The 15,929-nt window shown below is 39.5% G+C and overlaps 1 protein-coding gene across 2 annotated transcripts; it reads right to left on the bottom strand.

Annotated features, from left to right (window-relative positions):
• Window positions 1-805: 805 nt before the first annotated feature.
• Window positions 806-15,681, bottom strand: CNIH1 (cornichon family member 1). Of its 2 annotated transcripts, XM_055289323.2 has the most exons (6): window positions 15,429-15,639; window positions 10,209-10,277; window positions 9,919-9,966; window positions 5,961-6,073; window positions 4,111-4,254; window positions 806-1,703 (listed from the first exon to the last, which is right to left on the bottom strand). In XM_055289323.2, the coding sequence occupies exons 1-6, from the start codon at window positions 15,507-15,509 to the stop codon at window positions 1,676-1,678; spliced, it is 483 nt and encodes a 160-aa protein (XP_055145298.1). In that variant the 5' UTR covers window positions 15,510-15,639; the 3' UTR covers window positions 806-1,675. The 2 variants fall into 2 exon arrangements, with proteins under 2 accessions (XP_055145298.1, XP_055145299.1); XM_055289324.2 differs by lacking the exon at window positions 9,919-9,966 and having other exon boundaries at window positions 15,429-15,681.
• Between the last annotated feature and the right edge of the window lie 248 nt (window positions 15,682-15,929).

Raw genomic sequence — 15,929 nt, 5'->3', positions numbered from 1 at the left:
TGAAATTTCTATATATTGGTTCTCTTTCTTTTGACCCTCTTCTCAAGAAACTTCTGAACCACTTATTTTATTTTCAACTGCCTTAACTTCCTCATCCCAAATAAAGCACAAGATTTATTTGTGCTTATGAAAACATGCAAGCCATAATTTACCTGCCTTACAAGCAGCAGCAAAAACTCAAATTTACAAGCCATTTTACCTGACTGTTCCAGGCCGGGCGCGGTGGCTCACGCTTGTAATCCCAGCACTTTGGGAGGCCGAGGCGGGCGGATCACGAGGTCAGGAGATCAAGACCATGGTGAAACCCCGTCTCTACTAAAAAATACAAAAAATTAGCCAGGCGTGGTGGCAGGCGCCTGTAGTCCCAGCTACTCGGAGAGGCTGAGGCAGGAGAATGGCGTGAACCCGGGAGGCGGAGCTTGCAGTGAGCCGAGATTGCGCCACTGCACTCCAGCCTGGGCAACAGAGCGAGACTCCGTCTCAAAAAAAAAAAAAAAAAAAAAAAACTGACTGTTCCAAAAAGGAAAAATAAAAATAAAATATTTTAAGTGTCACCATAATTTTTCTTAATTGGTAAGAGAAATGATGATGCTATGCCATCCACGTTTATGAATCTTGTCAAATGACAAAAGAGGTTAATGTGCTTGGCATTTAAAAATTTTCCTTTTTAGATCTAGGCACGGTATTTTTCAGAAAAACCATAATGTAGTACTTCACTTTTTAAAAAATGACAGCAACATGTCTTTATCATGGATTAAGCAAGTTTAAGAAATACTATTTTTAATCTCAAACAATGCACCGAAAGTGAGTCTTAATTTCAGAGTTTTATTGTATTGCACTACAGGAACAGCAGGATGGTTATACAATTTTCTCTCATTGTTTTGAAAATGTGAAGTACCTGCAAATTCTTAAGAATACCTTTACCACCAGATTAGAACAGTAAGCATAATAACCAATTTCTTAGTAAGTAATGTCTTACAAATAAAAACACATTTAAAATAGCTTTAAATGCATTCTTCACAAGTAATTCAGCATATATTTTTATATCATGTTTACTTATGCTTAAGAATTAAAGCAAGTATATTTATTACTCTGATGGAAATATGGGAAATCTCTCATTCATGCAATATACAGGGATAATATTCAAGCGAAGGGAAAATTCCCACTTTGTATCTTTGTAAATGTATCCATATATAATCATCTACATGACAGATGAGGAAACCCATGAAGTTTCCCACTAGTCAGATATACATTTTCAGTTCATCAGAAGCACCTGATATCTACAGCTAATTTATAATTAGATACTGTTTCAGTGAAACCAAAATGAGCCCTACAAGTTCCTATAAACAAAAGCTTCCAATGTACTAGGACAGTCGGTAATTAACGCATCATTCAGAGGATTATGGCTGTTCCTTAAGAAGTGCAAGTTCAAACCTGTCAACACCAGAGGTAATCATTTTATATTAATTTATACGTAATACCATTTAAAATCTTTATCCGAGTATAACATATGAAAACAGTCTTTCCACAAGCAAAAAATGTGGAAACATTTAAAAAATAAGGAGTCATTTTTTAAAGTAACTGATCAGATTCCACAGGATCTTGCTGGATAGAATCCCTTCATTTGGTGGCTTTTTGCATGCACTTAACTGGACCAATTCTTCTGTGTGTTGTTCTAAGAGCTCACCAAAACATAGATCATGCTGAAAAGAAGAAAAAAGATGTTAATTTGAACATTCCTAATTATTAAAAAAACTCAGAGCATGAGAGAGTATGCTTTATATAGCAAACTAGTATCACAGAAAATGACAAGACTAATGACAAGTTCACAGTGATTTTAATTTGCATTTATGGAATTCTGCCTAACATAGGACTTGGCTCAGTGCATGTGCTGTAGTTGTCCCCTATTCCCTTCCAATTTTAGCAAGTAGAACAGCACAGCTGAAAGCTTAATGGGGGATCAGAGCTTAGAGAAGCCATCCAAACATCACACACTCTGGAGTTGTGTCTAATAATAGAATGAGCATCTCTGGAGGGCTCATTCACGCCAGGCCCTGTTAGGTCTTTTATACACATTACCTCGCTTAATCCTCCAAGCAGTCCTAGATGGCAGGTACCATGTGTATCCCCATTGTATAGAAAGGAATGATCAATCAAGGATCTTTCCCATTACAGAAAGGATCTAGGCAATAGCAACGTTTAGGAAGCAGTTAAAAAAGAAAATGAGGGAAAACAGCAAAATAAAAGGCAATGACCTTTTGATTTAGGTTTAAGAACTGCCAAGGGCACTTCTACATAGAGTGATATGGGAACAGCATAGGGGCATGGTTCAAAAAGCATGTATCTCTAAACAGAAATACAAAGGAGTTGAACAAGCTTGATAGACAACCTTAAAACAGAACAAATGTCTTGGTGCTACCATATCCTGGTGAACGTTTTCCCACAACTGCACATCTCTAACTTTATCATTTATTCAATCATTCATTTCATTTCTTTCATTCAACAAATATGTTTGAAGTGCCTATCATATACCAGCCCATTCCAGACATTTGCTATGGAAACTTACGAAATGAAAATTAACAGGAAACTAAAATGACACATACAATTTCACTTTTCAGAGCATTTCTTTGTTTCATAGATGAGTAATATCTGCATATGCACTAAAGGATACTCATTTTCACAGTAATAGCCTCTAAAAGCATAAAAATACCAAACATACCTTTTTCCTAAATTTCAGTCTAACCATTCATCTTTTCTATGATGGAAACTTATGTATGAAGAGAAATATGAATATGAATATAAGCCTATCTTAGCAAGTTTTCAAGTAATGAAAAAGAATGGAAGCTTATGCTGTTTTTTTAAAGCTTGCAGCTTTTTTGGAAATATTCTGAAAATCAAGGAGAAAGCCCTCTCTAGTTGAGTATGTATTAATAAAAAATGAGAAAGTATTTTATATAAGTGATGTGTAAAAGTATATTCACATAGCTTAAAGAAATATATAATTCTACATTTAACAGTGTCCTTTTCTAGTTTTAATAAGCAGTCATTTCACTGCACCTACAACACACCTACAGCAGTGGTTCTCAACCAGGGCAATTTTGCCCCTCAGGACATCTGGCAACGTCCAGAGACATTTTTGGTTGTCATGAGGGGGGCAGGAGGGTGCTAATGGCATCTAGTGGGTAAAGGCCAGGGATGCTGCTAAACGTCCTATGATACACAGGACAGCTTCACACAGAAATTCCCACACAGCCCAGAACCGTCAACAGTGCCGAAGTTGAGACACCCTGACCTAGAGGAACAATGAGTCCATCAGAGTATAAAAGGAAAAAAATCAGGCTGGGCGCGATGGCTCACGCCTGTAATCCCAGTACTTTGAGAGGCCAAGGTGGGCGGATCACCTGAGGTCGGGAGTTCAAGACCAACCTGGCCAACATGGTGAAACTCTGTCTCTACTAAAAATACAAAAATTAGCTGGGCGTGGTGGTGCACACCTGTAATCCCAGCTACTCAGGAGGCTGAGGCAGGAGAATCACTTGAACCTGGTGGGGCGGAGGTTGCAGTGAGCGGAGATCGCGCCACTGCACTCTAGCCTGGGCGACAGAGACTCTGACTCAAAAAAAAAATCGGAAACTGCACCACCCTGTAAGGTAGAACTACTTCTTTCATTCATACCACTCAAATCAAGCAAATCAAAAAATAAAGGGCAGAGCACCCCACTCATGAAGGATAAGGAAAAAATGAAACATAATGTCTGGAGAGACCCTGAAGACAAGCAGAAACTTCTGCAAACTCACACGTCCCTATCCTTCAATGACATCACTTTGCCATGGAGAATGAGGACCATCCTTTACTGACTGAATGTGTCTGAAGACTTATGAAGCAGCATCCCTGACCAAACCTTCTGCCTCTGATGGCAGGCTGGTTTACTGCCTTGACAAGCACCAGTGTGGGCCACACTGAATGTGTGTGAATTTGCTGGCGTGCACCACGCACACTTAAGACACTAAGTTATTCTTCGAATGGATTTTAAGGTGTGAAAACCATAATGCCTGCAAACTTTTAACGCAGCAAAGTGAAAGCATATTTCATTTTACCTTTTCAACTTACCCGTATAGGTAGTAAAAAAATGCTAGAAGATAAAAAGCTAATTTGCACCATCCTTCCTTCTGACAATATGCTAGAATATCTGCATTCATGATGGTTGTAGGGTCATAGAGTCCTGGGCCACTCATCACTGGTCTACTCATATACCTGGAATAAACACAGTCTATTAGGCATTCAGAAAGGGCAGCAAACGTTCAGATAAGAAAGCAGGTCTTTCTTCTAAAACATCTGTTACGAGAGGTGGTCCATACAGGGAAGCATTCTTTTACTTACAGGTAAAATGCTTTCCTTTTACCATCTTAATTTTAAAAGTAGAGCCCCTAAATGAGCAGAATGAGATAGCTAAACAAGTTTCATCTAGTCTCTGCCTTTTCAGAAATCCAAGAAAAATAGGAAGAACTGTAAAAAGAAAATAGGTGTTTTGTTTTTTACTTATCTTGACATAATTTTAGACTTGCAAAAGATATAAGAACCTTTCACCCAGATATTCCAAATGTCCATTTTTACTATATTTGCTTTCTCCTTCTCTTTCTCATTCTGAGTACTGTTTTTTTGTTTGTTTGTTTTTTGTTGTTGTTGTTGTTTTGAGACAGGGTCTCACCCTGTCACCCAGGCTACAATATAGCGGTGCAATCTTGGCTCACCACAATCTCAGATTCCTGGGCTCAGGCAATCCTTCTGTCTCAGCCTCCCAAGTAGTGGGGACTACAGGCACACGCCACCATGCTTAGCTAATTTTTTTGTACTTTTTTGTAGAGAGGGGGTTTTGCCATGTTGCCCAGTCTGTTCTCCAACTCCCGGGCTCAAGTGATCCACCTGCCTCAGCCTCTCAAAGTGCTGGGATTATAGGCATGAGCCATTGTACCTGGCCCTGAGTAAATTTTTTTTTTTTTTGAGACAGAGTCTCACTCTGTTGCCCAGCCTGGAGTGCAGTGACACGATCTTGCCTCACTGCAAATTCCACCTCCCAGGCTGAAGCAATTCTCTGCCTCAGCCTCCCAAGTAGCTGGGTTTACAGGCGCCCGCCACCATTACTGGTTAATTTTTGTATTTTTAGTTGAGACAGGGTTTCACCATTTTGGCCAGGTTGGTCTTGAACTCCTGACCTTGTGATCCACCCACTTCGGCCTCCCAAAGTGCTGGGATTACAGGCATAAGCCACTGCGCCCGGCCAAGTACATTTTTTTCTGAATCATTTCAGAGTCCATTGTAGACCTGATACCACTTTACTTCTAAATATTTCTTCAGTATATGTCTCCTAAAATCAAGGACAATAAGGTTTGGACATGCCTATTTAAAACAAAAACTTCTAACTCTATATACGGCAGATACTACTATGGAAGTTATAAAATATTATCTTTTACAAATAACCAAAATTAGGTTTAAACACAGAAAGAAATTAGACACATACTGTACATTTTGACTTATCCGAAGTTCAAGGACAAGCAAAGCTAATCTAAGTTGATAGAGGTCAGTGGTCTTGGGAGGTGTGGAGGGTAACTGACTAAGATGGGGCACAAGTGAATGCTCTGGAGGCTACAACTGTTGTGTATCTTGATCTGGGTGGTGGTTTAACAGGTGTATACACATGTAAAAATTCACTGAGCTATATACTTCAGACTTGTGCACAACACTGTTATACTTTACTTTTTAAAAAAAAATTCCTTTAAAAATAAAGTAAGCTCTATAAGAGGTATTGAAATAGTTTTTGTTCATCCACTTGATTTTTAAAAAAAAAATGCCAACTAATCTTCCATTTTTATGTAGGTGACTAGCATGTAAGATAACCATATCAATCACAGTATATTTAAGTTTTAATTTAAAAAAATATTAAAAGTGTATCTAAATATTACCTCCAAATATGATATGCCAAGAGGGGCATATTGAGACCCAGTGTAAGCCACTCTGCTGCACAAAGAAACATGACACAGAAGAAAGCGTGGATGAGGTACTCTGGGAGTACAAGCTGGAAGGAAAACACAAGCCAGTTATCAAAATGCCTCGGCATTAAGTCAACTGCTAATCTGGAAAGCAGACGGCAACCAAGTTTCCATAAGGAAAAATCACTGTTTTCTTAGACTCAGAAATAAAAGATGCTACTGAGTTTTATTTCCATGTTTAACTTTTTACCAAAAGTAGGATTACAGGCAAACTGACCAGAGCATATAGCTTCCGCTAACATAGTAAGATACGTGACTTAAAATTCAAAGCTCAAATTCTTAGAGTAATAGATCAAATTATACCACCCAGATTGTTAAACAATTTGCTAGTCAACTAGAATACTTTTTCTTTTCACCATTCAACAATGATAGAAGTACAAAAATGAGATATCTGATCACATGCAACATATTAAAAATCCCACAGAAACAAAATTCCCCTTTAGAATTTTACATATCAGTGTTTTTAAGCCTTTAACAGAAACCAGAAATGCTACATACACAATATTTAGCAAACCACATTGCATTCCCACAGAAGTAATTTTTTAATGGAAAGCCAATCAGCCAATAATCTCAGCACAGTGGGGGGAAGAACACTAATATGCACAAATGTAAAAGATTTGCTTTCTGCAATGTAGGAGGGAAAAGACTGAGTTCTTAACCATGAAATTAGGATTTTCCAGGTTCCCAAGTTCTCATTCTTAGGTGGCCTTTCCGTTTCTTTACCCCTGCTTGCCAACAAAATGCTACAGACACAACAGAAGACCAGTAGAAGCTCAGAACCCAAAAACAAAATAAACCTTTTGGTAGTAGGTAGTATTAAGTGAAGAAAAGTTAATTCGAGCAAAATGCTTTTTATTAAATGACCAGGAGTTAATGCTTTATGTTAAATTATCTTTCTCATCCTAAAGATTTCAGCCTAAGGACTTTGTTAAATAAAAATACCAAAACCTCTCATTGCAAGTTTCAGCCAAAGTATCTCCTGTAAGTCACAGCTACAAAGCCAGTTTCTCAAATGTTTACTTGATACAAAATGGAAATCATATGAATACTTATCATCATCAGATCACTCCTGAGGGGAAACCATGGCTGTTGATATTGTAATCATACTACATACTCAGGCCCATTTTCTCATACTCCCAAATTACCTTTCCAATTTAAAGCTGTAGAGGGGACTTTTTAATGAATACTATTTTAAAAAAAAATCCAGGTAAACAACTCATCTACACCACTAACCAAATATTTTCTACAAACTTGAGCAATACAATAACAAAAGACAAACTCTGCATATGTACCTAAACTTCTAAATAACATTTAAGCCAGCATCTACTTAAGATCAAAGTTCTCTAAACAAGAAAAGGGCCATAGGACTCTGAAACTCAAGGACTATAACCAGAACAAACCAAGAAAAATATACATTTTATTAAGAATTCCACTAGAGTTGCTTTTATAATACTTGTTTAAATTACAGATGTTGTCTTTAAAATATAAGCCTATTTCAGCCCTAAAAAGCCAACTGATATCTAACAAACAAATCCTCATGCAAGGTTTCATCCTACACTTACAGACTGAAGTACGGAAAGAATGATTTTGAAAGCATGACCCCCTCCCGCTCTTAATATTACTTTAATAAAAGTGTTAATAATCTACAACTCTACCAGTTCTAATATGAAACAATGTCATTCCCTCCCTTCTCCTCAAAAGGAGTCCAGAAACATTTACTACCCGTCTGTCTTAAAAACCAACCCTCTCCGAGCATTCTTTAATGACAAAATTTCCCCATAAGAGACAAAAAAATTATTCAATTTAGGAACCAAGGTTCAAACAGAAACTAGTATCCAGAAAAAATACCTCATGCAAATACGGCTGAAATGATAGCATTTAAACATGCAAAATATAATATTCTCTTGTTAAAGTTCACAATTTAAAAAACAGTGATATTTGTCTTCCCCCATACTTTGGCAGAACTGTCAAAACAAATTTAAATAGGGAAAACTGTCAGATGCACTGCTATTCAGCCAATTATCGGCACCCTATCCAAAAGGCAACCTGTGCTGCTATAAAAACGTCCTTCAACCTCCTGTAGCATTAGGATGTCCCAAGCACATGTCTCTTCTCAGTGAGAATTTCTTTCCATTAAGAAAAGCCAGGAATCGCACATTACCTGTTAAAATGAAACCTGTCCCTCCTAAATTTACAATACATTAGGAAAATACAAGAACTTGAGCTTCAAAAATTAGGCTGTCTTCAGTTCAAATTCTGACTCCATCTTAGCTGAATAACATTCGGCAAAGTGTTTTAACCTGGCAAAGCTTCGGTTTACTCTCCTATTCATGAGATAACAATATACCTACCTCAGGATTGTCATGAGAATTAAATTTAAAAATTCAGGCAAAGTGCTTAGCACAGAGCCTAGCACCCAGGAAAATCCTCATCTGATTTCAGATATTTTTACCTTCATCATCATTTGGTTATTTGAAGTGATGAAAAGACAAACAGCATAGAATACTATTAATAAACAGCTATCAAAAGGGGAAATTTCAGTTTCTTCATTTCCTGATAACAACTTCAACTACTTAGGTTAAGATGTTTTACAATTAACATTTAATACTTTCCAACAGAAGGCAAATTCATCTTCTTATGTCTTGTTTCATAAGAGCAAAGAAACAGCTAATAAGTTAATACTTTTAATTGTACCTACATCAACTCTTACTGTAACAGTTCTCTAAAGACAAACTAGAAATCTCTTCCACCATCCACATTTATCTGGGAAACAATAATAAAGTACCAAACTAACTTTCTAGATGCTTTTCCAAATAAAATCCCTCTAGCACACTAGTGCTAGTACACTAGTATGCTAGACAATTAAAATCTACATAAACTCTCCCCTTCGTTAAATAATTTTTAAAGCTGAATTACTGTATTTTATTTCTTGAAGACATAGCCACTGCTTTCTTATAAACAACCAACCTTTCAATTACTGACCAGTCAGGCAAAATCAAATACACAGGTTAAAGGAGAATCTTCCTAAATGCAGTCAAAAATACAAAAAACAAACTGGGTACCCTGGTGTGCGCCTGTAATCCCAGCTACCCAGGAGGTTGAGGCAGGAGGATCACTTGACCCAGGAGTTTGATACGAGCCTGGGCAATATAGAGAGACCCCCATCTCGAAAGAAAATTTAAAAATACATACATATATTTTTTTTTCAAAAACCCTAAGCACAATGGAGCTGCATTATCACTAAATTCATGATGGCTCAGAACTCAGTGTAATTCAGGCCTGTTTTAGAAACAGAAGGTAGATACACACTAGAAATAACTACATAGACATTTGTATACAAAATGTTATCTACAAAATTATGGCACCCTAAGTCCAAAGAATGGCATTGCTGCGAGATCCCAGAGCCCCCAGAACAGAGCTATCCACCTAACAGGCTCTGAATAAACATCAGCTGAAAGAATGACTCATTTATTCCAGAATATGCAAACCAAAGATAAAACTAGATATGGCAGATAAGTCCATACTAAAGATTTCACTCACATACTACCTCACAATAAGTCACAACCCGAGAATCATCTCACCATCTATTAGTCATTTTATGTTAACCAACTTTCAAGTACTGCACCAAATAATTTCACATAGAAGTGCCTATGGCTATAACATAAAAAAACGCATACGCATTTAACAGCTTTCCCTACTTGACTGGGCCAGCAAGCATATATTTGCATAAAATATGAAATTTCATGAAATCATAAACCTCAACAGGCATATGAACGAGCACACTGAACAAAACGTTACAAATACAAATGCCCTAACCCTCCCCATGAAATGAATATAGCATTAAAACATTAAACTAAGAAGCAGTACACACCTTTAATGCAATTTTGACTCTTTTAATCTTTTTGACCTTTTCAACTGTCTTTGGCCGACAATGTAAAAAGCAGATTGGAAGAATGTTAGTATGACAGCTGACAAGATCACCAGCAGATTAATAATAGAATAGTCAAGCATGACAGGAGAAAGAAGATTTTTAAAATTCTGCCTACTTCAAAAAGTACAAATACATTATGCTACTCAGAATACTGGCCATTTTCAAATTACATCAAGTTAAAAACAAATATATTTTTAAAATCTAAAGATAAATCCTATATTATAACTTACGGGATTCAGGGTATTACACTGGTCTATAGGATTCTTGTAATCAGTCTTCAGCTCATCAAATGCTATAATCTAAAATAAAATTACAACAGTTACGACCACTCACTTTAATTAAAAGCAGCAAAAAACCTGCCCCGTCTTCAAATAATTATTAAAGTTAATAAAACAAGAACAAAAGTACACCAAGATCACAAATACCAATTTATGGTAAACTCATATATGACAAAAAGAAGAACCAGAATACGATTTAAAGTGAAAACACTCTTAGTATCACTAAAATTTGGTATTACTGTCATAAATACCTTCAATTTTCAATTTCTTCAATGCCTCTGCTCAAGTTATTTCAACTTATCTCTACTTGAAATAATCTTTTGAGTAGAAAAATCATTTCAACTCTTTATCCAAATTCCTCTTTATCCTAAAAAGAAAACAAACCTTCCTGTCAACTTCTTTCTGCAGGCTTTCCTAACTCCTTTGGGCAGAAGTAATTGCATCCTTGTCCACATCTCCACACAGTGTGGGACTCTATAATGCCATCAATATGGCTTTTCTCACACTGGAGTGTGGTATTTACACACAGGTCTGTCTGCCCCTCTACACTCTCAGGGAGAAAGACCATTTTTATTTATCTGTGCATGCTCCTCCTCCCTTGGCACAGTGCTCAGTGGGACACTAGAGATGGGCTTGAACTCTTCAATGTGTTCCCATTTGTGCCCAAACACATACGTTGCTAAGGATGCTTTTGTCCACACTCTGGAGGAATGTGGCTTCGACCTCAAGGGTCACTAGAATGTACATTAAGAGTCAAAATAGGGACTCTGCACCACTTTGTGGCATCATTTCCGGTGACAAAGAAACAAGAGAGACGCAGCAAGTTGATGGGGGAACCATTTTAGTTGCTAACACTACTCACCCCAGGGACACACAACCTAAGCTATCTTTCCCCTAATGAGTTAGGAATAGTACCTTTATATGTGAAAGTGTTGCTCAATATTATCAGTAATCAGTAAAGTTACATATTTCCATCTTTTAACATGACTGTTTATTTCCCTGTTAAAATTTAGATTCATGGCCGGGCGCGGTGGCTCACGCTTGTAATCCCAGCACTTTGGGAGGCCGAGGCGGGCGGATCACGAGGTCAGGAGATCGAGACCACGGTGAAACCCCGTCTCTACTAAAAGTATAAAAAAAAATTAGCCGGGCGTGGTGGCAGGCGCCTGTAGTCCCAGCTACTCGGAGAGGCTGAGGCAGGAGAATGGCGTGAACCTGGGAGGCGGAGCTTGCAGTGAGCCGAGATCGCGCCACTGCACTCCAGCCTGGGCGACAGAGCGAGACTCCGTCTCAAAAAAAAAAAAAAAAAAAAAAAAAATTTAGATTCATAAAAAGACGGTTTTTTTAATTTCTACAGTTCTATAAAATTCACTAACCTGCCCTAATAAAAACTCCAACCAAATAGCAATAGAAGGAAAATAATAAAACATTAGAATGTAATCTCTGAAAGAACAAAGACTGTTGTATTTACTATTATGTCCCAGGGCCTAATACATAAAATAGTGCCTGGCACATAGTTAAGTGTTCAATAAATATTAAATGGAAGGAGGGGGTGAAAAAAATAGCACTAGGGATTTAAAAAAAAAAAAATGTAGAACTCACCGGGGGGATTTCCCTTGGCTAATGACACCTAACACAAATGTTAAAAACATAAATGTGTAATTAGAAAATACTAATTTCTGATTACTTACGGACATTATTAGTCTGCTACTTGACGTCAGCCATGGTATATAACCCCAATGCATTTTAGTAATAAAGCTCAAGACAAGAATCATAATCATAAGTACTTGTCTATAACAAGATCCAACTTAACAGAATACAAAACTTGTCTTTAAAACTGACATTTACTTGGACATTTTCTTCAGGTGACTTCAAGGGAATTTTTTTTTTTTCCTTGAGACAGGGTCTTACTCTGTCACCCAGGCTGTAGTGCAGTGGCACAATCTCAGCTCACTGCAACCTCCACCTCCTCGGCTCAAATGATTCTCCTGCCTCAGCCTCCGGAGTAGCTGGGACTACAGGTGCATGCCGCCATGCCTGGCTAATTTTTGTATTTTTTGTAGAGATGGGATTTTACCATGTTGCCCAGGCTGGTCTCAAACTCCTGAGCTCAGGTGATCCACCTGCCTTGGCCTCCCAAAGTGCTGGGATTACAGGAATGAGCCACTGTGCCTAGTCACAGGGATTTTTTAAGTATGTTGTTGAATGGGTTTCTCTTTGAGTGCTATAGGCTAGGGTTTTCGAACCTCTTCTGAGAAGATTCTTAAATTAATGATTTTCAAATCTTTTTGCAGCTATGTGGCTTAGCAAAGACACCAAAAAATTTCCCACAGAAGTATAACAAAAATAAAACAGATAAATCCCTAAAGATGCCCACATACACAATTCAGGATACCTTCCAATTTGATACACATCTTTAAGGAATGACTTCTAAACTTTTAATTTTTGAAACAATATATGCTCCCGACTCTATTCTCCACAGAGTATCAATGACATGAATTAGGACTAAATTGACAGATATAATCATCAGCATAAAAAACATTCTCTAATACAGTGATTAATGTAAATAAGATTTTTGGAATGTAATTTAAAAATTGTAAAATAAGTCTTCTGAAAGATACTTCAACTACCTGCTAGAGTTTGGTTTATCTCCTCCAAATCTCAGGTTGAAATCTGATCCCCAATGTTGGAGGCGGGATCTAACGGGAGGTGTTTGGGTCATGGGAGCAGATCCCGCATGAATGGTTTGGTGTCATCCTGGAGGGAATAAGTGAGTTCTCCTGCTATTAGGACCCAAGAGAACTGGCTTGTAAACAGCGCCTGGCACCTCCCCCTCTTTTTCCTTTGCTTCCTCTCACTACGGGATCTCTATACACTACTCCCCCACCATGAGTGGAAGCAGGCTGAGACTTTCACCAGATGCCCAGTCTTACAGCCAGCAGAATCCTGAGGTAAATAAACCTCTTTTTTCCTTGTAAATTGCTCAGCCTCCTGTATTCCTTTATAGCAACACTATAAACACTACAAAGGAATGGACTAAGATACTACCTAAGATGATAAACATAAGGTTATATGAATAATAGAAAAATTAAAACTATCTATTTAGAATTGTTTCCAAAAGGATACTAATTCTCTGAATGAAGAAATCCCTAAGCATAAAAGCTCTCCACGAATCTGTGGTATATTTTTTTTTAATTCTATAACACGACTTAAAATTATTTACTTCACCCAGACACGCATTCGTTTAAGCTGAAATTAAATTACCCATTTTTTGAAAGTGCAGTTCAGGTTCTCCTTAAGCCAAACACAACCTGGTTCAAAATGTAAAATGTGAAAAAGCCTACCCCACCGCTCTAAGAATCTCCATCATCCCAGAAAAAAGGAACACCCATCAAGCAGGGTGACTTAAAGCTACATCTACAAATGGAATGGAACCACACATTTTCTTTTTTTTTTTTTTTTTTTTTTTGAGACGGAGTCTCGGCCCAGGATGGAGTGCAGTGGCGCCATCGCGGCTCACTGCAACCTCTGCCTCCCGGGTTCAAGTGATTCTCCTCCACCTCAGCCTCCCAAGTAGCTGGGATTGCAGGCGCCCACCACCATGCCCGGCTAATTTTTTTGTATTTTTAGTAGAGACGGGGTTTCACCATGTTGGCCAGGCTGGTCTCGAACTCCTGACCTCGTGATCCTCCCGCCTCGGCCTCCCAAAGTGCTGGGATTACAGGCGTGAGCCACCGCACCCGGCCATGACACCACACATTTTCATCAGAGGCCTACTAAGGCTGAGCTAGTCTGTATCCCAAATTGTCTTAGGTATTTTTCTTCCACCAAAGCAGGGCTGAAGATGCTCTTCAAATTACTGCTCCTACTGACAAGCATTCTGAGGTAGCAGTTATTTCCGACACAGTTAATAGCCTACATAAGTATTCCTGATTACAATAAGCAGTCAGGTCCTAAAATAATTATAAACATAATCACACTGCTTAGCAAAAAGGAATGGATTTGTGATATGCTTCCACTTTCGAGAATTTTTTGCACAAGATGCTGCTGCTGTTTAATCATTCTGCCCCTCCGTATGTTTCATAGAAATCCTTGTTACTGGCATGATGAAACCTGACTTAAAATCTACATAAGAGTGAACGTGGTCATTCAAATTAAAAGCAATATTCCAGAAGGTACTGGAATATGGGGAAAAGAGAAGCAAGTATGAGATAAATTTTTAATGAATGGTTTCCAGAAGGCTCTCAATGCTTTTAATTTTGTGCTAAAGCAACAGAAATTCTTATCTCTGTAGAACTATGTCACAGGGAACTTACGACTTTTTCTTTTTCCTTAGAGGGACCAGTAAGGCTGTGCTTCCACCCTGCAATAGTGATGATGATGTGTGTAACAGAAATAAATACTGCCCCAGAAAAGCTTAAGGTTTGTGAGCATCTCAAAATCAAATGAAAACCCCCTCTACTAAATCAAGCAATCCTGAATATAAGGGTGGCTTGGAAAGCTGCCGGTTGAAACTCCAGCGGTCAAAGTATGATTTGGGGGAGAAACGCGGACATGCAATCAACAAAGTAATCAATCGAACTTGCATCAAAGTTCACCAGGAAACAACAATCTGCAAAAAGAAAAAAAAAAGTGATTTGATTTGAAGAGCACCCAACAAGTGCTGAAAAGTAGAGTTGGAAATTCACCCTAAGTAGGTTACATTTTGGCCACAGTTCTGTGGAAACCCTAAAAGAAAGCCAATCTATATTAACAAAAATTCGGAAAACTTCATTCACACTACGCCCATACCACCGCGCGGTCGACATCCTCCCCGGGGATGCGGGGCCGCGGGCCGGCAGAGGTCGGTGCGAAAGCAGCGCGCAACCGCGGGCGCCCGCCTGGACCGCGGCCGCCCCACCCAGTCGGGGAGGAGTAGCGGTGCGCGCGGCCTGTGCCGAGACACCGCGGGCGCATCTACCTGGCGACCGCGCGCCCCGGCTCCTCCAGTACTCGCGGCCCCCAGACCGCGGACGGAGGGCGCGCAGACCCCTCGCCGCGCGGCCCGTGCCAGCCCGGCCGCATTCCCGGCGCGCAAAGCCCTGGCGTCCGTGGCGGCCCGGACCGCGGGCCCAGGGCGAAAAGAGGCTGTGTTGCCGCCTCGCCTTCCTTCCCCCAGCCCCAGCTACTCACGTGCCAAATAGCGAAGAAGATGAGCGCGGCAGTGAGCAGCAGCGCCAGCATGTAGCAGAAGGCCGCGAACGTGAACGCCATGGCTGGGGAGGAGGAGCGGGGAGAGGCGCCGGTGCCAGCAGAGAAAGGCGGCGCAGGGCCCTGTGGGTAAAACCATTCACTTCCCCCGGCCACAGCCACGACCGCCGCCGCTGCCGCCGCGGAGCCAGCCCTCTCAGCGCGCCTGCGCACCAGCCCAGCGCGCCCGGCGCCCTCTGATGGCCGGAGTCTGCGTTGCACTGACATTGTCCGCACACTTGATTGATTTTTCCTTCCTTCTTGCGTTTATTCTTTCAACAAATATTTATTGAATGAATGCCTAGTTTGTTACAGGTACCGCGCTTCTCGCTTCGGATACGAAGATGAATAAGATAGTACCTGCACTGAAAGTACTTAGTATAGTGCCGGAAATGAACACCTAAATAAATAATTAAGTTATTATAACCCCGTAAACGGATGTGT

The sequence above is a fragment of the Symphalangus syndactylus genome, chromosome 8 (genome assembly GCF_028878055.3).
Source record: "Symphalangus syndactylus isolate Jambi chromosome 8, NHGRI_mSymSyn1-v2.1_pri, whole genome shotgun sequence".
Classification (NCBI taxonomy): Eukaryota; Metazoa; Chordata; class Mammalia; order Primates; family Hylobatidae; genus Symphalangus; species Symphalangus syndactylus.
Note: the sequence above shows the minus strand (reverse complement) of the source record. Positions and strands in the feature narration are given on the sequence as shown.

Excerpts from the sequence above, each read along its gene's own strand:
- CNIH1 (XM_055289323.2), bottom strand. The coding sequence starts at position 15,509 with ATGGCGTTCACGTTCGCGGCCTTCTGCTACATGCTGGCGCTGCTGCTC. Across the intron at positions 10,278-15,428 it reads TCTTCTTCGCTATTTGGCAC|ATTATAGCATTTGATGAGCT; the intron begins GTGAGTAGCTGG and ends ATTTTATTTTAG. Across the intron at positions 6,074-9,918 it reads GAGTCAAAATTGCATTAAAG|CTTGTACTCCCAGAGTACCT; the intron begins GTGTGTACTGCT and ends TTTTCCTTCCAG.